We start from the raw sequence: 21,231 nt of genomic DNA, 5'->3' as shown, positions 1-21,231 counted from the left end.
AAGCAATCTGATGCCCAAATATGGACATATCAATATATGTCATTCAGGTAATATATTTAAAAACAAAATCTTCCCCCAACCCAGAAAATTTCTCCATAACAGTAGTAGAAAAAGAAAAGGGTTTTACTATTGAATAAGCATTAAACCGGAATGTGACACACAGCACATGTAGCCTGCTAAGAGGTTGCGAAGGCAGAGTGAAATTTCACCTTTTTATGTAGCCAAGCAGATACAGCCCATTACATGCATGGTGTCAGGATAAATGGTAACTAGTCCTCAAGACCATTGATTATAGATGGTTCACCCTATATTGAGCTGGTTAATTGAGGGTGACCATCTGTATTAACTGGTTTTATGCACAGGAAAAACAAGCTCCCCTTTATGACAGAGGTAGTTCTGCAACGTAGAGCAGGTGCTGCTGAGGTAGGCCCCCTACCCCCACAGAAACCGGGAGACAGGACAGTGCTTGCCCTTGCTGTTTACATTTCAGAGACATGGCTCCCGTCCTTGAGAAAGACATTCCTGAGTCCTAAAGCTGTCAAGAGCCTTATTTAGTTTCTAAAAAGATTTACACACGTTTCAGACACAGAGAAAATTTGCAATTGCAAGATTTCAAAATCCTCTAAGAAAAGTAGAGTGAGGGGCTAGGTGGGGACCCAGTAAAACTCCACTTCGCAGCAATAACAATTGCAATAACAACTAACAGTGCAAATACTTAACATGGTACTCACCATGTGGTAACTTATTTCATGCCCACAACAGCTCTGTATGCAAGGCTTATCTACCTTCATTGTACACATGAGGAAATGAAGCCAGATCCTGTGCTCAAGGTCACAGAGCCAATAGGTAGTGAAGTTGTAGTCCACACCCAGACAGTCTGTGGCCATCGTCCCCAGTCTGAACCCTGGGGCCATCTTGTTTCAGGGAAAAGTAACTGCTTACATGATTTACTGTTGGTTAGTGTGTGTGTGTGTGTGTGTGTGTAGTATTTCTGGAATGACAGAGTGCTACTTATACTAATGTGCATTTTTTTTAATGTTTATTTTTGAGAGAGGGGGAAGGGCAGAGAGAGAGGGAGACAGAGGATCCGAAGCAGGCTCTGTGCTAACAGAGCCCAATGTGGGGCTCGAATCCATGAACCATAAGATCATGACCTGAGCCAAAGTCAGACACTTATACCGACTGAGCCACCCAGGTGCCCCAACTATTGTGCATTAAAAAAAAAAAAACCTGCCAACATTTACTGAGCTCTTTCTGTTTGCATGGTTTGCCCATTAAGTCATAAAAACCTTATAAGCATCATCTTGGTCAGTCTTCAGGACAGCCTTCAAATGAAGTACAGAAAGATTAAGGAACTTCTCTAAAATTACCGAACCAGGAGATGGTGGAATTAGAATTCAAAGCTAGAGAAAATGGCTTCAGAACACATACATTTAATCAATAAACGATATGCCTCCAAGAAAATGAGGAAATTTATATTATCAAGGAAGGCCAGTTGACTCTTAAGATAGTGTTTGGAGAAGAGAACACCTGTGAATTTGAGCTTGAGAGAGAGAGCGAGCACACCTCAGGGAAGAGAAGTATGGACAGAAGCAAAGAACAGGAAAATGATGCAAATTATCAGTCTTTCCCTGAACAGGAAGGAGAAGCAGCTTAGAGGAAAGTGTGTGAGGCTGAATATTCAACGTCAACAGAGACAAATTTATTATTTTGTGAAGCCAACACATAGTTGGGTTGCGTGATTTGCAGTTTCATGTGTGGTAATACTCAATTTGGCTTTGCTTTTATTTATTTATTTACTTTTTAAGTTTATTTATTCTGAGAGAGACAGAGACAGCGTGAGCAGGGGAGGGGCAGAGAGAGAGGGAGAATCCCAAGCAGGCTCCGCACTGTCAGAGCAGAGCCCAATGTGGGGCTCAAACTCACAAAACTGTGAGCTCATGACCTGAACCAAAATCAAGAGTCAGATGTTCAACTGACTGAGCCACCAGGCACCCTGCTTTTGTTTATATTTTTAAAGGATGTCATGACCACATAGTGAAGTGTTAGTCATGAGCTAGGTCATAAAATGGAAAGGCTAACCAATCATGAAAAATTTCAGAAGATCGCAAAGAAGTCGCTAAACTGGGGATGGCACATTAATATTGATTGACACCAGGTTATGGGGCGCCTGGGTGGCTCAGTCGGTTAAGCGTCCGACTTCAGCTCAGGTCATGATCTCACGGTTTGTGGGTTTGAGCCCCACATCGGGCTCTGTGCTGACAGCCCAGAGCCTGAAGCCTGCTTCGGATTCTGTGTCTCCCTCTCTCTCTGCCCCACCCCTGCTCATGCTCTGTCTCTCTCTCTCTCTCTCAAAAGTAAATAAACATTAAAAAACATTGTTTAAAAATTTTTTAAAGATTGACACCAGGTGTATTCTTGTGAAGTGCATTGAGAATTCAGGATGCTTCACTCTTACTCTGCCAGGCATATTTTTGGGGGGCTTCATTAGTAAAAGCCTTTCAGCCTGTATGCAATATGGAATGGCTTCATGTTAAAACTGTACGGTGAATATTATTGGGATTAATACATCAACACAAGCATTCTATCGTCAACACATCTACCGAGGAATTGTGCCTGTTTTCTTGGTGTGTAATAGAATCTACGGTATTTCTTTATGGGGCCAAGAAGAGGAAAAAAAGAAATGTTCGTGAATTAACAATCAAAATTCCTTCTCATGAATTAGTTCCTAGAAAAGGTCACACAGGAAAGCCTCGTGCCTGATATCAAAGTCCAATTGTCTGCTGCCTACAAGAATAGCACAGAATTATCAGCACCTGATCCTTATGTCACTTTCTGCCCCTCCTCAGCCAAGAAGATCTTGGCCAGGAGAACAGTTTTAGCAAATATCCTTCCTGTGTTAAAATCAATATGTCGTATCGAAAAGGAGGTAGGAAATTAAAAAAAGAGATAGCAAGAAAGGCAAAAAATATAAAGGTGTTTTGTTTTAAGAATCTAGGGGAAGAAAGGAAGGAAATGTGGTAGGACTGTCTCAGATTGTACGTTTTTGATTTCCCAGATACCTCTTTACACACATAAATGTATATTTACAGCTGAGTTTTAAAATCTCTATCTTGTGGGCTCAGGGCCCAGGAGGAGAGGGCCCCTCCCACACCTCTGCTCCTTCATGGTGCCGGAAGGAATGGAAAGCCTCTAAAAGTCCACACTGAGGTTGCAGGTCACTGAGTACCTCTGCCAGTCGCTAAAGATTTGTTTGGCCAGGTTTTTCATAGATCCCTGTGCCTGGTCTGGTTTTATTCATTTCTTTAACAAACAGTGTTTGAGCACCTATGGTTTACCGAGCGCCTCATTAAGCTGGGAATACAGAGATGAAGGGGGCATAGTTTCTGACTCAGGGGGTCACTTGGCATCACCTGGGAGATAGTTGGACATGCAGAGTCTCAGGCTTTATAAACCCCAGGTGTACTGAATCAAAACCTGCATTTTTAGCAAGATCACCAGGTGATTCTTAGCCATATTGAAGTTTGAGAAGCACTGACTTGGATTATTAGCAGGGACAGAGGAGTCCTTTTCTATTTCTTAACTTCTCCATTGTGTCGACCGAGAAAGAATTCCCTGAAGATTTAAGCCAACAGGCATTTATGTGGGCATTAGAATTGCAATTCAGGAGACACAGACTCGGGTGGAAACCTGACTCTTGTTCTGAGGTAGACAACAGAAGGGGCAGAATTGTAAAGCCTAAAGGTCATAGGTCCAGTTCTCATTCAGGTCTTCTATACAAAACAGAGACTGAAAGTAGGTTAACTAGGATTGGATGGGATAATATGCAAATGAAGGATGGAAACCAGTCGATTGGTTGGTCCCTTTTGGAAGAATGCTGAGGATTCAGGTCTCATGGTGAGGAGGGAGTCAAGTCCAGGCTGAGGGCTTGCGGCTGGCAAGAAGTTCATGGTTCCTGCGATTCATGGTTCCTGCGATGCACAAATTCCTTCTCCCTTTTGGCCTCCTGAAGGCTTGCTGGCTGCATTTTGAAATCTCCCTTCATAATTGGCTCAGAAGTATTTACTGATCACCTGTCATAGATCAGGCTCTGAGTTAAGAGCTACGGGTACCCTAGTGAGCAAGACAGAGGAGGTCCTGAGAGCCTGGGCTCACATTCTAATATGGGGGGAGGGGAGAAGAATAGAAAACAAGAAAACAGGTGGATAGTTAGATTGTGAGCAGTTCTGTGAAGCAAATAAACTATCGATATAACAGAAAGAAACCAGAATGAACTCTAACAGGGAGAGTGGTAACTTCAGGAGTAAGTTATTTCCATTTTGTATCTTGCTTTCTGTTCTAAAAAGGTAAACAGTCAGTGGTCCTACCTGAAAAGAGCCAAAGATTATAATTTAGTAGTCCCCCCCCCACACCCTTCTCTGCAGAGGTTATGTTCCAAGACCCCCAGTGGATGCCTGAAACCACAGAACTACAGATAGTATCAAACCCTCAAATACATATATATGTTTTTTCCTAATTTTATATATCTGTGATAAAGTTTATAAATAAGGCACAGTAAGAGATTAACAGCAGTAACTAATAAAATAGAATAATTATAACAATACACATCATAAAAGTTATGTGAATGTGGTCTCTCTCAGAGTATCGTGTTGTCCTGTACTCATCCTCCTTGTGATGATGAAAACTGGTAAAATGCCCACATGATGAGATGAAGTGACATGAGTAATGCAGCCGTTGTGACCCAGTGTTAGGCCATGATTGACCTCCTGACCTTATGTCAGAGGGCAATCATCTGCTTCCAAAGAAATGGAAGCCACAGAAAGTGAAACCACAGGTGAGGGGCAACTCCTATACCTTTTCCTTCTTTCCTTTCTCCCGGCTCCCCATCCCTCTGCCTCAGCAGCGATCACTAAAACTACAGATGCCTCCAGGCAGACACAGCCACATGCACTAGCTCAATCCCAAATAAAAATTTGGATGCAAAGTAAATTATAGCACCCAGAAAGAAGGACTGGTGTTGCCTGTCCGGTTAGAGTAAGAAGACATTAGAGAGCATGGATAGACTGGTAACTGGCAGGTGGCTTCCTATCCAGCTGTGTTCCTGCAGCACTGCAGTCGGGGTTAGGGACTGTCCTGGTAGAGGCTGATGAGTGGGAGGGTGGCATGCAAGTAAAGATGAATTAGACCCTGGTTTTCATCAACCCACTGGTCAATTACACAGCAAACAATTCTAACAAACTCAAACCCTCTAATCACTTACAAAGTTAGTGGTAATCAAACTGCAACCAAAATCAGTATTAGATTTTTTTCTGAATTCAGCCCCAGAGTATGTTGTGAGCATGCATTTACCTTCAGCACAGATTCAAACCCCCTGCAGTTAGACCAGTTGAGGGACAAACTAATGATTGCCCAAAGAGAGACTATGGATAGAACAATAAACTGGAGGTTGGGGTTTGAGGTATTGCTTCTCTAGAAATAGTGTCAGGAAGGAAAAAACAAGTCAAAGATGGCAGGACTCTCTCTGACCTGTGAGTATTGTGCCTGCCGTCTAGCCACACGTGTCATTTACAGCATACTTAATACAGCAAATCTAAACCACAACTGGAGAAAGGGCTTTGCCCGCTGTTCCAGTTATGTATTGCTGTGTTAACAAACTCTCCCAAAACTTAGTGGCTTAAAACTTTGTCAAAGTTTCGTTGGAAAGGAGCACCTGGGTGGCCCAGTCGGTTAAGCATCCAACTTCACCTCGGGTCATGATCTCACGGTTGGTGGGTTCAAGCCCTCCCACCACCACCACCCTGTTGGGCTCTGTGCTGACAGCACGGAGCCTGCTTGGGATTCTCTCTCTCTCTCCCTCTCTTTCTGCCCCTTCCCCACTTGATAAACATTAAAAAACAAAAAAACAAAAAAAAAACCTGCCAGTACTCAGAAGATGCTCAACATCACTAATGCTCAGAAAACTGCAAATCAAAACCATAATGAGGTATCACCTCACACCCATTAGGATGGCTACTGTTGAATTACAAAAATTCAACTGAGTAAATTTTAAAGATCTAATTGTCTTTATTAATCGATTCATGAGTTGGGCAGTATCTCATCTAGCAAGTAGAGGAGAACTCCAAAGCATACAGAAAAGAAAATGTCTTTAAAGAGAGAGAGCAGGAAAAAGGAAATTATTAGCAAAGAATCCATTGTTTTAGGCAAGGTCACCTTCCTAATGGGAACAGAGGGGGTCTATCAGTAAATTCCCTTCTGCTGACAGGCAGTTCCCATGTTGACTGATTAAAGGTTAAAATTGCAGTTAGGTTGGGGCTTCTGGCTGGCTCAATTGGTGGAGTGTGCAACTCTTGATCTCAGGGTTGTGGGTTCAAGCCCCATGTTGGGTATAGATATTAAAAATAAAATCTAGGGGCGCCTGGGTGGCGCAGTCGGTTAAGCGTCCGACTTCAGCCAGGTCACGATCTCGCGGTCCGGGAGTTCGAGCCCCGCGTCAGGCTCTGGGCTGATGGCTCGGAGCCTGGAGCCTGTTTCTGATTCTGTGTCTCCCTCTCTCTCTGCCCCTCCCCCGTTCATGCTCTGTCTCTCTCTGTCCCAAAAATAAATAAACGTTGAAAAAAAAAAAATTTAAAAAAAAAAAATAAAATCTATTTTTTTAATGTTTATTTATTTTGAGAAAGTGGGAGAGGGATAGAGAGAGGGGGAGAGAGAATACCAAGCAGGCTCCATGCTGTCAGCACACAGCCCATCCCAGGGCTTGTGAACCCATGAACCATAAGATTATGACCAGAGACAAAATCAAGAGTCAGACACTCAGCCAACTGAGCCACCCAGGTGCCCCCCCAAAAATAAAATCTTTAGTGAAAAAAAAAAACTGCAATTAGATGAAGTATTAATTCTTGGTTTACTGACTTGGGGCCTTAACCTAACTGATGCCAGGGCACCTGGGTGGCTCAGTCAGTTGAGCATCGGACTTCAGCTCAGGTCATGATCTCATGGGTTCCTGAGCTCAAGCCTCACATCAGGGTCTCTGCTGTTGGTGCAGAGCCTGATTTGGATCCTCTGTCCATTCCCCTCTCCATACCTCCCCCGCCCATGGTCTCTCTCTCTCAAAAATAAATAAACATTTAAAAAAAACTGACTGATGCCGGGGCGCCTGGGTGGCGCAGTCGGTTAAGCGTCCGACTTCAGCCAGGTCACGATCTTGCGGTCCGTGAGTTCGAGCCCCGCGTCAGGCTCTGGGCTGATGGCTCAGAGCCTGGAGCCTGTTTCCCATTCTGTGTCTCCCTCTCTCTCTGGCCCTCCCCCGTTCATGCTCTGTCTCTCTCTCTGTCCCAAAAGTAAATAAACGTTGAAAAAAAAAATTAAAAAAAAAAAAAAAAAAAAACTGACTGATGCCATTTTGGGCCTGTGGTTTTATTTTTAACACGGCTGTCCAAAAAAAAAAAAAAAAATAGAAAATAAGTGTCAGAGAAACATGAGGAGATTGAAACTTTTATGCACTCGGTAGGATTGTGAGATAGCTCAACAGTATGGAAGTTCCTCAAAGAGTTAAAAATAGAACTACTCTATGATCCAGAAATCCCACTTCTGGGTATATATTCAAAAGAATTGAGAGCAGGGTCTTGAAGAGGTGTTTGTACATCCATATTTATAGCACTATACCCCAAAACTGGTGTCGCTTTTTGGTAGGTGTTGAGCCAAAGGACACAACCAAAGCCAAAGAGGAGAAAAGGAAGGGTTGTACTTGCAGCAAGTAAGAACACCAGGGATATTTCCCAAAGTAGTATCTCCCTGAACAACAAAATTGGAGATGTTTTAAACCAAGGGTATGTGCATGGAAGGGCTTCACAAAGGAGTGGTCCATATGGAATTGGGTCAAAAGTTACCCTAGGTTAACAGAGTCCAAGTCCCAGGTGATTGAAATCGCAAGGCCAGCAAGGATCCGCATCATTAATTCTCTGAATGGAATTAGTCCAGTGTTCCAAGTCCTCAAAGTGTTTAAATACTGCAAAAAAACAACTCAAGAATGTGTGTTAGGTTAATTTTTTTAGGTTCTCTCCTGGCCTGGTAGTGGCTGTTTGTTTTTACATTCTTTTGTTCCCTTAAAATCATCAACTATTAAAGTCTATTTTTGTACAATTTTAACATAACCCAGAAAGTTCTGCAAGAATACTTGGGCAGGTAGTGCTGGTCAAGCATAGATCACAAAATAGTTAGGGGTCTAAAATGACTTTTCTTATGTCAAGAAAGTGTCAGGGAGCAAGAATTCCTGTCCCCTCAAAGGTCATTCTAGCTGGACCAAAAATCAAGTTGACATGAGACAAATTAACAGGAGAAAATCAAATTTAATAGGCGTATGCAGGGAATCCACATCAACAAAATCAAATTTCATAGATGTATGCTCAGGGATCCACATAGACATGGAAATCCCAAAGACAGTCAGGCATAATGGGGTGTGTGTCATTCTGAACGAAGGAGAAGGAGGTAGGGTCCTGGAATATCCGAGGAATATGCATACAGGGCAATAAGAAGGAGCAGATGTTTGGTAATTAGATGTTTGCCTTAAGTGACCATACAGATGAGTCACTCAGATAAAATTGATCTATGTTAAAAACGCTTATTCTGGGAAAGACCCCCAATTTAGATTCTGAGTGGTTAAGGAAGGGACAAAATGTTCTCTTGAGCCTACAGAGTCTCAAGTGTCTTCAGCTCAAAATAATCCCCATGCCAAAGTGGCACATTCAGGGGTGGGGGGGCAGCTATCTTGAACCCCTTCAAAAGCTAGGTCTCATCTTTCTTTTTCCTGAGACCCCTAATTCTTTCTGCTTACAGCAGCACAAATTCACAGTAGCCAAAAGATGAAACAACCCAAATATCCATCAACAGGTGAGTAGATAGATAAAATGTGGCATATACATACAATGAAATATTACTCGGTCTTTAAAAACAAAGGAAATCCTGCCACATGCCACAACATGGATGAACCTTAAGGACCTTAGACTAGTGAGATAAACCCGTCACAAGACAAATACTGTATGATTCCACTCGTAGGAGCTATCTAAAGTGGTCCAGTTCATAGAAGAAGAAGAAAATGGCAGTTACTGAGGGATAGGGGAAGGGAGAAAAGAAGAGCTGTTGTCTAATGGGTGTCAAGTTTCAGATTTGCAAGATGGAAACGTTCTGGAGATCTGTTTCACAACAATGTGAAGGTACTCCACACTCCCGAACTGTATACTTCAAAGCGATTGAGATGGGGAGTTTTATTTGATGTGTTTTTTGCCACTACAACAAAAAATAAACCGCCAGTACTCTTAAAGCCCAGATTCAAAGGGAGGGGAACATAGAGGCCACCTCTCAATGAGAAGAAAGGTAAAGAATCTGCAGCCATCTTTAATGTGCCCACCATGGGGCACATCACGTGGAGAGCACCTGCAGACACAGATAGTGACATATTATGTCCAGGGGGCTGTTTCAGCCTCCCAGAGAGGAAGGATGTTGGAAGGCTCTCTTAGAGGTGGGTGCAGTTTGAAACAATGGAGCGGGAAGAAATGGCAAAGCTTCTATAGCCAATGAGAAAAAATGGCCTGGAATGCCTCCCTTCCTCATTTTCACAACAAAGATTCAGCAAGCCGTTCTACTAAAGCCTGACCGCTCCCACCAAGCGTTTTTCTTATTCAGACAGGCTGCCCCCCAGCTCTCCTGACGGTGGGGGCTCCCGGCCCTAATTGAATAGGTTGATAGGAACAATCAGCAGAAGCGGACCACAGGAGACCTTTCAAAGCCTGCAAACACATAGAAAATTCAACAACGCAGCATTTAGATAGTCTGGACAATGTGGCCATTATAAATGCCGCTCTCATGAGCAGCGATTCAAATGACAGCTTCGAAAAGGATTTGCAAAGAGCCCTTTAGAAATGGAACATGGGCAACTCAGAGCCCATGACGTGTTACAAGGACAAACCCGACTGAACAAAGATCCAAAGCAGCGTTGAATGGCTTATTTATTCAGTTCTGTTCTGTACGAACCTGGGAAAATATGACATCTTTTAAATTGCCTCCCCTGAGCTATGCAATAGCCATGGTGTATGGGAAATGTTAGCAAAATTCCAGAAAAAAGGGGGAAAAACTGATGTTTTGCAAAGCAAAGATCACAGTGTAACCACACTAGTGCTTCCACAGAATTCTGCAGACTACCCCGGTATCTCATAGTCGTTGGTCTGAACGAGTAATGGCCACATCCAGAGAGGAAAAAACCCTGCCTTTTATCCTCTTCCGCCTGCTGGTTTCCCCAAGTCTGGAGGGCCAACCCTTTCCCAGCCTTCAGGTGGGAGATTCCTCACTGTGCATCCTAGTTAAGTCATTATGGTGGCATTCTAATTTTACCACTCCCAGCAAAGTGTTTTCCTGTTATGGTGTGGGGAGTGTTTGTATTCCGGTCACCACCAGAAGGAATATGCTGGTTATTTTTAGCCTTGCAGTCTGCAGAATTCTCAAGTGCCCTGGGGTTCCTGTTGCATGGTGGCGTCGTGTACTAGGAAGAAAAAATACACAGCGTTAGTAATGTCCAAGTAACTCAGACTCCAAGCACATATTCCCAGGACGCCTCATGATCAGCAGCCCGCACGAGGAGAAGGCAAATGAGGCATCTCGTGTGCAAAATGTCAGGAGGCGCTCGGTCGTAAATCTTCTACCCTATGAGTCTCACTGGCCTCCTCCTAGTCCAGCCTGGCTCTGTGGTTTCTCTCATTTCCCGTTCACTCCTCAGCTCCCTGCCCAGCATTGACACTGCTGGTGGGGAGTGTAGTTCCAGTGCTAACAATAGTCAACAAAGAAGAGAGTTTTCAGAAGGAAAGGTTGAACAATCAATGGTAAAGCTAGTGAGGGATCCAATGAGGGATTTGGTCACAATGGAGGATATGGGAGACCCAAGATCACAGCAGATCCAAGAAGGGTTGGTGATGAATGACTCATCTTGGCCGGCCCCTAGACAGGTTAGACCCCAAATGGCAAGGTGTAGACAGGAACCTTGTGAGATTGGCTCCAGATGTTCCTTCTTACAAGAAGGCTCAGGATCTTCCCAGGGAGATGCCTATCCTACAGGAAGCGTCCTTCTCCTCCTCAGGCTTGGGTATCGGTGCTCTGGGGGCTGATTAAAGCCTTTACCCACCCCCACCCCCAGCCCCAGCCCACCTCCGTGGTCTTCTCTCTTCCCAGCCCACTGTGATGTCATAAAGCCAATTTAGACAGCTTAGAGCCAGGGAAAGGAAGAATCACTGGTTCCTGGATGCCAAGAAATAGTTCACACCAAAGCAGGCTTTCTGTCATGAAATCAGGGATATATTTATTTGCAAACATCAAGAAAATGAGGACAACCCTCTTGCCTCCCTCTTCCCCTGCATCACACATATATGGCCCTGTCACTTCCATATCCTACTGATGGGATTTTAGAGTGATGAGAGGGTCTGGAGCTGACAGCCAAGAAAGAATTCTTGAGGTGCCTGTGGTGCAAAAGGGAATTTTATTAAAGCACGGGGATAGGACCTATGGGCAGAAAGAGCTGCACTGGGGTTGTGAAGAGTGACTGATTATACACTTTGGACTTGGGGGAGGTAAGGGCAAAAGGGAGGCCTCCAAAGTGACTTTCATATGCTAAAGAGGGCTCAGAAGATACTGGAGGCCTTGCTATTGTCAGGCTAAGGTTGTTTTCCCTCTAGTAAGGCATTAACATCAAGATGGTAGGGAGTTCCTGGAGAAATGTTATACTCCGAATTTGCCTCAAGTATTTGCAGATTATAAAGAAATTTGATTTTACCTACCATTTCCTTCTTACTTTTGTTCCCCACATGAGGGGAGAGTGATGTTGGGATTCCAGGAAACTGAGTCTACAGGTTTCTGGAGATTTGGCGATTGATAAGATGGCCTTTTTCTTGTAATTTACTAAGACATTTGTAAACTGATGGAGACTCACATCCTGTATGACTGTGATCTCTATCAGTTAACTATTTGTTTTCTTTCCTCTCCTTTGTTCTTGGACAGTCAGAAGTGACTGAGGAATATCACACATATCTCACTGTGGTTGGGGGGCGGGGAGTTAGCTTGTGCTTTGTCCTCAGCCTGCCTTATGCTCCCTCATCACTACCTTCTCTTCCATATGCATAGCCACTTTGCACAACCCATTACCCTGTTCTCGTTCATGTATTTACAACTCACACCCATTCCTTCCTCTCCCCCATCCCAGCTAGCACCTTTCATAGATCTTACTGGAAACCCCAGGCATTGAGCTTTGTGAATTTTACATAGAAAAATATTCAGAGTGAAGAATGCTAGAGAAGTGGAATTATGGACCAACACACCTGACTTTGAATTCTATCAAACAAGACCATCTCCAGGGCAGCAAGCAGAGACCACTCAAGGTTCAGAAGCACCTATAGCTGTGTGTAAAACCCATGGATTGCTTATGGTGCTTTTAATAATATCAAAGGAAAGCATTCCCTTCCATAGGGCTTCTACTAGCATGATGCAATCTCAGAGAATCATTACAGATTAATCATCGTTACGACGGGATCATATTTCAGTTGTCCCCTGTGTCGTCTGGGTTCATTAAAGTAACTGAGTTCTCAAGGAGAGAAGTTCATTAAAATCATAATGTGTACTAGATATTTTAAGGTATTTTAAAGTGTACTGGAAAACTATAAGCATTTATCCGAGAAAAAACAGAATCTTCCAGAGGTTTCACTAGCACTCATTCAGAAACTATAATCTTGTGATGTGGAATGAGGACTATCACGGAATAACGGACCAGTTGTTTTACTGTTTGTGTTTCCAAGTGCTCTGTGATGCAAACCCAGCAGGCTGTTTCCTTTCAGCCCAAATCTGGCCTGTTGGTACATTTGCCCATCTTCACAGGTTCTAAGGGACTCTTACACCCTGGTTAACAGTGCCCAAGTCTGTGGAGATCATCCAAAGAAAGGAGGTGGTTGTACTATTTGTAGTCTAGTTGTATCAGTACAGGCATAGTCCCTAATACCATGCTGGAGAAGAGGAAAAGCAGTGTATCCCCTGAGAATTTGTCCTAAAGAAAGAATTTTAAAGAACAAATAGAACTTTATATGCAAAAACATTTACTCTTGATAACAAAAAACTGAGAAACCTTGGGACACCCACGTGGTTCAATTGGTTGAGCGTCTGACTTCGGTTCAGGTCATGATCTCTCAGTTGGTGAGTTCGAGCCCCGCGTTGGGCTCTCTGCTGTCAGCACAGAGCCTGCTTCGAATCCATTGTTCCCCCCTCTCTCTCTGCCCCTACCTGGCTCGTGTGCACGTGCACACTTCCTCTCAAAAATAAACATTTTTTAAAAAATGGGAAACCTATGGGGCGCCTGGCTGGCTCAGTTGGGTAAGCGTCCAGCTTCAGCTCAGGTCATGATCTCACAGCTTGTGAGTTCAAGCCCTGCATCAGGCTTTGTGCTGACAGCTCAGAGTCTGGAGCCTGCTTCCGATTCGGTGTCTTCCTCTCTCTCTGCCCCTCCCCTGCTCATGCTCTGTCTCTCTCTCTCTCTCTCAAAAATAAATAAACATTTTCAAAAAAAATTTTTAATGGGAAACCTACCTACAATCTGACAACCGTCAAACAATCAAGATGGGATACTGAGCACGGGGTGAAAGGAATGAGAATGGAATGGAATATTCTGGAGCTATTAGAAATTAGACGCTGATGCTGCAGAGTGGAAATGTAGAAAGCTGTTTTTCATATAATGTTAAAAATGTCATCTGTACTGTGATTCCAACTGTATAAAATAAGTGCGCATTTAGATAAAGAATGGAAAGACACATGGGAATAAAACAGTGTCTCATTTCTTTTGCAGCTGTTATAATGTTGATTGTAAAATAAATAACACTTGGAAGGAAAAAGAAAACGCTCCAGTGAGACATTTTCTGTGCCAGGCAGAAAAATCAGTGATGTTTGGGATCATTTCGCATCCTTCCTTGCTCCTTCAAAGCAGCCTGTAATCTTCACCCAAATGTGGGGAGTACATATGTCTGGGTTATGGGGGGCCCCTTGCCGGAAGACCATGCTATTTGTTTATGGAACAAGAGCCTCAAACTTTTCAGTCTTCTTTGTTAACAAACCTAAAGTGCATCTGAACCATTTGCTGGTGTGGTTTTTCTGTGACAACCCTGCATAAAAATCTTGCCGACAGAAAATGATGCATTTTCTTCTTTCTCTCTTTTTCTTTCTCCTCCCCTGCCCCCCTGCCCCTTTCTGCAGTTCTGCTAAGCCAATATTCTCTAGAATGAGCACAAAACAAATCAAGTAACAGCTAAACAAATCGAATAAGAGCTTTTGTACATCAACATCAAGAAGGAAGACTCTTGGGAGAAATCAGAGTACAGAGACGGATCTGGACAAGAGTGAACCATCTACTTGTCAAAGCACTTTCTAAATCTGGACTGGCAGAGATGGGAGTGATTTTCTGGAAGGAAATGTGATAATGGATTAAACACCAGCTCATTGGAAACTATCACCGAATAAGATCAGACCGCATTCATGAGAAATCACATTCAGGAAATATTTTAAGGAAGAGGAGTATAAATGTGCTAGAATTAACATGTAAAATATATATGTACCGAGGTTTGTAAACTGTCCTTTTTTAATCCAACGGAAAACAAAAAGCTTTAATCTTTCAACCTTATTTGAAAAAAGGCAGTCAATCCTAAATTATTCCTATCTCAATAGCCAAGAGGCTTATCAAGCATCATTCATGGAGGAAGCATCTTAGAAAATGCCTCTGCGTGTTTTCACATGATCTTTGGTTCCCCATCTCTGCAGTGTGTTTCTTTCACTGTGTAATTAGTTACAACTACTCAGTTAAGAGATGTAACACTTCAAGCTTTTTACAGAGTCTGTGTTCAGTTTAATCTGTCTGTACAAGTTATTAATGAGAAAGTGTTTTTGACATATACTATAACTCCATCGAGATGTATATTACAGGAAGTACATCTTAACATCATAAGTTCCCAAGCAACATAGATATCCCTATCTTCCAGGAAACAGTATCAAGGAACTCTGAAAAATATAGAAAGCTCATTTTCACCTTGGATGCTCACATGTAATATATAGGCTGCTATCAAATAAATACCTTTTTCTAATTCTCCCTAGTATATGCATAGGAATTGAATATACTTCATAAGAAGGCATCTAAAATCCCTCCTTTTTTTTCTATTTCTTTGCCATACATGTCATCAGAAATCCATATCCTTTTTACCCTTACTAATAGGTACTTGTTTTTGTTTAAAAAAAAAAATCATTCCTTTAAACCTATTTCTAAATTATAGTAAGTGGTACTAACAAAATAATAATTTAATAGCCTTAGAAATAAATGAATATATACTTATACAGGTCAAGAAACTTGGTAGGAGTAAGTTGCCTATTTGTTTACTAATGTTAGTTTTTTTTCAAGAATACTCAGATTTCTTTTTGTCGGTTGACATTTGGAAATAGTTATAACTGGTCACTTGTCTTCAGCAATCTTTTGCTCCCGGGCTTCCCCCACTATCACCCTCATCACAAATCCTGCCAATATGCAACAACAGAAAAATATGTAATATTGACCTGGCCAACTGCTTGAGAATGAACACGAGCTAAAATGTATATGCAGGGGGTAATTGGTGTGAACTAAACCACGTTCTGTACGTGAGCAGAAAACATGGACGTGTAGAATGCCTTCATTTTTAGACTCAACATTAAGATCAAATTAGCATCCATCACTGGAATACCAGATGGAGGGTAAGACAAGAAGTGATACAGATCAGAGTCGATGTCTCGTACCCTGTCTCTATTAAGACAACACTCTCATTCTTGCCAAATGTTTCTAGTAGTAGCTATCTTTACACCATGAAGGAGATTATGTTCTAAATGGCCAAGAGTATATTACAAGTATGCTCAAATGAGTGAGCCCCAAATCACGAAGCTATGGATTTTCTAAAGAACCAAATTAAGGGAATACTTATTATCTCTAAAGTGTTAGTCATTCTGGGAGTTACTTGTTGCATTAAATAGAAGCTCTCCCACTGCATTCAAAGCACCCTACTTACTAAATTTAATTACACACAACTTTTCAAGAATTCATCTTTTAGTTAAAGGGAGGTACCTCTCTATCTACAATAAAATTAGAAGGTGTTGGTTTTCTCTAATCCATGTAAATTACAGATTCCATTGGGAGTCCTGCATCACTAGAAGTGGTGTTTATGAAAATGAAAAAGTGCTTCCTATCCACACACAAATGTTTTTCAAAAATTTTTTTCCATGAAACCTAAGTGTAATTTAGCATACCACAGTGCTCTGAAGATGGGTCATTGATGATGTACCATTTGTACATAGGTAATACACATGTAAATCACTAAGTGTTAAGTATAAGAAGTATGTTTTTATCTTTTTTAAAAAAAAAAGTGACTCCCTTTCTCATTCTGTTCCGTTGTATTGCGTCCAAAAAGTTGTGTGTAATTTTTTTAAGGTCCAGGAAATGTAAAGAAATTTGTTGGAATATCTGAATTTCTGTAAAAAATAAAAATAAAAATAAGATTTTGTTATTTAGAAGATGGCTTGGTGATGTGGCACACGCTCAGTCCACTCAGTGTCTTTGTCCAGCGATCCAGCAGCAAGTTAGGATTTGACCAAAATCGGTATCCTCAGGAAATCTCCTTTCTGTCAGATTCCATAATATTCACCAACAGCAGACATTTATTAGGTATCCAGGCCTCTCATGTAGAAGGCATGATTAACATCTCCAAACCTCTTCCAGCCAATATGGACATAGATCAAGCTAAATCTTCATATACTCAGTGGAGTGAAATCAGTAAGTAAATAGCCAGACTATTCAAGTAAAACGTGACCTGAAATATCCAATTAATTGCTCAGTCTCCACTTTGCAAATTGATTTCTCAGACATGAGCAACCCTTTTGCAACTGTTCATATTGAGTGTGTGCTGTCTAGGTGAGTTCCAATGCCAGATCTTTCACTTACTATATGGTTCTGAACACCTCTAAGCTTTAGTGACCTTATCTATAAAATATGGGGACAGAAATATGGGGCGCCTGGGTGGCTCGGTTGAGTCTCTGACTCTTGATTTCAGCTCAGGTCATGATCTCACAGTTCATGGGATCCAGCCCAGAGTCAGGCTCCGTGCTGACAGCATGGAGCCTGCTTGGGATTCTCTCTCTTCCTCTCTCTCTTTCTCTCTCTGTCTTTAATAAGCATTAAAAAAAAAAAAAAAAAAAAAAAAAAAGACCCAGGGGCCCCTGGGTGGCTCAGTCGGTTAAGTTTCTGACTTCAGCTCAGGTTACAATCTCACAATTCATGAGTTCGAGCCCCGTGTTGGGCTCTGTGCTGTCAGCTCAGAGCCTGGAGCCTGCTTCGGATTCTGTGACTCCCTTTCTCTCTGCCTCTCCCCTGCTCACGCTCTCTCTTTCTCAAAAATAAACATTAAAAAAAACTTTTAAAAAAATGGACCCAATAATACCTGGCCCCATAGTGTTGTGAGGACATAAATTATAGTGTTGTTATGCTTGACAGGTAAGAGATATTCAATGAATGTTAATTCCTTGCCCTCCTACCACATGCAAGACATCGAAGGATGAAATGAAACATAAAATACAGCCTCTTTCAAAATGCTGAAGATAATTAGAGTAACATTTATGAGCAGGGATTGAAAATTCAGATGCCTACAGGGGCCAGGTAGATAAATAAACTGACAAAGCAAAGCAAGCTGGGTTAGGGAGATAATAGGAGGTAATGGGGCACTAGAAAACCCAGGTCCCATCTAAAGAGAATAAACAGCCAATACTCAGTTCTAGTCCTTCACCAAATATGTAGTGAATCCCTACTATGTGCCAGGAACTGTTCTAAAGCCTGAGGCGATAGTGGTAAACCAGACAAAAAAGGTCCCTGCTCTCATAAGAGGTCTTCTGTTCTAGTAAGAAAAGAGACCATAAGCAGGAAAATACAGCTAAGAATCGATGCCCTTGAGAGTATTAAAATGTGGTGATGTGGGGGAGAAATGGGGAGGCTGATCAAGGAAGGCAGCATTTAAAGTGAGATCTGAATAAGAACGAGACAGCCATGTGAAGGAAGGGGGAAGATCACATGCCACACAGGGGGAGCCACAGTGTAAAGGCTCTAGGGCAGGAATAAGGTCACCGTGCTTGAGGAGGAGCGAGGCAGCAGAGGCCAGTGACGTGAGCTCAGCCAAGGATGAGGTGGGCCAGGATGGTTGATACTGTTTTTAAGTGTGAGGAAAAGCCATTTGAGGGTCTTCAGGGAGGCTGATGCAAGCTATTTTATTATTTTAAGGATTACTCGGCTTCTGCTTCTAGCAGTATAAACTAGATACTCTGAAACGCCTTACTTACACGATACTCCCAGGTCTTGGATAAATTACAATAAGCTTATTTTTAATACACAGCTTAGCTTGCAAGAAAGTAAGAGAAATCCCAAAGGCATTAAAGAAGAAGAATAAACTGAAAACGGAGCATGAAGTGTAAACAAATGCAGAAACTGGGGATTGCTTGAAGGCAAATGCATTTATCAGAAGACAGAGTAAGAGGCTGAGCCTTGGGCCACTGAAAGTGGATGAGTTAAATTTGAGAGTCCCACACTAAAGCAGGACGCTTGAAAATGGCCGCAACCTTCAACCTTCTACAAGGGTGGTCCAGGAAAAATGTTCATGCTAGCAAACAAAAGAAGCCTTGTCAAGAATTCTGTCTCCACATTCAATCTAGATGGAGTTGGTGGGAGACGTCAGGGGGAGAAAGAAAAAGAGGCATCATTACCCTCTGAAAATTTTAAGCCATGGATATGCCCCCACCCCCAAGTCTGGAATTCAATCTTACACTCTTTGTATCGTCAAAGAAACATCAAACCAAGAAATTAAAGAGCTTGCCAGAGCCCAGGTAGCTGACAGATTCAAATACACATCTTTTCTGAAGGAAAGCATCTTTATTAACGTAGATCTCACCAATTAAGCTCAACAAACTATGTGTTCACAATCTTTTAATTACTAAACATAAAAATAAGTGATGAGAGAGAATCCTCAGAAATCATTAAGAATACATTTATTGCCCCACAGATTTTAGATATTGCAATTACCACATATGGAATATAAAATCATGTTTTATATGTAAAACATATAAAAGAAATAATGATGGTATCTAAAACATGAACAATATGGAGAAGCCAGTAGATATAACCAACCAGGTATACTTGAAGAAAAAAAATTTTCTTAGAATTGAAAAAGGTAATCATTGAAATTTGGCACCTGGGTGGCTCAGTGGGTTGAGTGACTGACTCTTGATTTCGGCTCAGGTCATGATCTCATGGTTCATAAGTTCACGCCCCACATCAGGCTCTGCGCTGACAGTGCTTGGGATTCTCTGTCTCTCCCTCTCTCTATACCCCTCCCCTGCTTGCTCTCTCTCTCTCTCTCTCTCTCTCTCTCTTTCTCTCTCAAAATAAATAAACATTTTTTAAAAAATCATTGAAATTTAAAATATGTGTCATTTAAATATACATTAGGTATAACTAAAGAGAGAGGTTGTCAACTAGAAGATAGATCTAAAGAAATTACCCAGAATGAAATACAGGAAGCCAAGAGATTGGAAAATGAAAAGAAGTTCAGCTATAGAGAAGATATATATGTCTAATCAGAGTTCCAGTAGGAGAAATAGAATAAGGGAAAGACAGTATTTGAATAGAAATTGGCTAAAATTTTTCCACAAACAATGAAGGGTATAAATCCACACATATAGGAAGCACAATAGATATCAAGCAAGACAAATAAAAAGTATATTCAAATATGACAGTAAAGTGTAGACCAAAGAAAGAGCACCTACCATGAAAGTAACTAGAGAGAAATGACATACGACCCACAAAGGAATGATTTCTAGCCTGATAATAAATAGAAGAGACCTTAGCACATGTATCCAAAGGGCCAAAGTAAAATAACTACCAGTCTAAACTTGTGTTTCAGGGGTGCCTGGGTGGCTCAGTTGGTTAAGCATCCAACTTGTGGTCTCAGCTCAGGTCTTGCGAGTTCAAGCCCTGCATTGGGCTGTGCACTGGGTGTAGAGCCTACTTAAAAAAATAAAAATTTAAAAACTAAAAAGAGAATAAAATTGTGTTTCAGCAAAACTCTTTATTAAGACCAAAAGTGAAATACAGTCATTTTGAGATGAACAAAACTAAGGAGATTACCAGCAAGAAACCTACACAGAAAGAATTTCTGAAAATGAGCCAAGAAGTAAGGTTTGAGATGCAAAAAAGACTAAGGAGTAGAGAATTTGGTACACATGTTGGTATAGCTAAACAAACATTGTACAAACATCTAATGTGTGGAATTAAAATAAGACAGCTAATATTCTGTCTCTCCCTCTCTCCGCCCTTCCCTGGTTATGCAAGTGCTCACTCCCTCTCAAAATAAATTAATAATAAATTAATAAAAAGTAATAAAGTAGTCTTATTTTATGGATATGCATAACAATACCACGTCAATTGCAATGAGATGACCAGAGTTTAAGGAATTTATGTTAATTGGGAACAGAGTTAAGATATAGATTAATGATAGTAATAACTAGCAATTGATTATTTATAATGGGCCAGGTATATGTAACAACTCATTTAATCTTCACAACAGCCTTATGAGTGAGATACTGTTGTTATCCTCAGTTTACAGATGAAGAGACTTTGGCACAGAGGGTTTTAAATAATTTACCCAAGGTCATACAGTTAGTAGCAAAGAGCTGGGTTCAAACCCAGATAACATGATTCTACAATTAATCTATTTTACTACCCTCTCTGTTGCTTTAAAAAGTTCAATATAGGGGCGCCTGGAAGGCCTAGTCAGTTAAGGGTCCAACTTTGGCTCAGGTCATGATCTCACGGTTCATGGGTTCGAGCCCTGTGTCGGGTTCTGTACTGACAGCTTGGAGCCTGGAGCCTGCTTCAGATTCCATATCTCCCTCTCTCTCTGCCCCTCCCCTGCTTGTGTTCTCTCTCTCTCTCTCTCTCTCTCTCTCTCTCTCTCTCTCTCAAAAATAAATAAGTAAACATTTCTTTTTAAGTTCAAAAAATAAGTTCAATATAGGGGCGCCTGGATAGCTCAGTCAGTTGAGCATTCCAACTCTTACTGGCTCAGGTCATGATCCCAAGGTTGTGGGATCAAGCCCCATGTCAGGCTA

General features: G+C 41.7%; 1 protein-coding gene across 1 annotated transcript in view; it reads left to right on the top strand.

Annotated features, from left to right (window-relative positions):
• The window catches only part of LHFPL3 (LHFPL tetraspan subfamily member 3), a 588,527-nt gene extending 572,011 nt beyond the window's left edge, over window positions 1–16,516 (top strand). Inside the window, exon 3 of the mRNA XM_030307793.1 lies at window positions 14,269–16,516. Coding sequence (XP_030163653.1) covers window positions 14,269–14,297 — 29 coding nt within the window. The 3' untranslated portion in view covers window positions 14,298–16,516. The remainder of the gene's footprint in view (window positions 1–14,268) is intronic.
• The last annotated feature ends 4,715 nt before the right edge of the window (window positions 16,517–21,231 follow it).

The sequence above is a fragment of the Lynx canadensis genome, chromosome A2 (assembly GCF_007474595.2).
Source record: "Lynx canadensis isolate LIC74 chromosome A2, mLynCan4.pri.v2, whole genome shotgun sequence".
NCBI lineage: Eukaryota > Metazoa > Chordata > Mammalia > Carnivora > Felidae > Lynx > Lynx canadensis.
The sequence above is the reverse complement of the archived record's forward strand: the minus strand, read 5'-3'. Positions and strand labels throughout refer to the sequence as shown.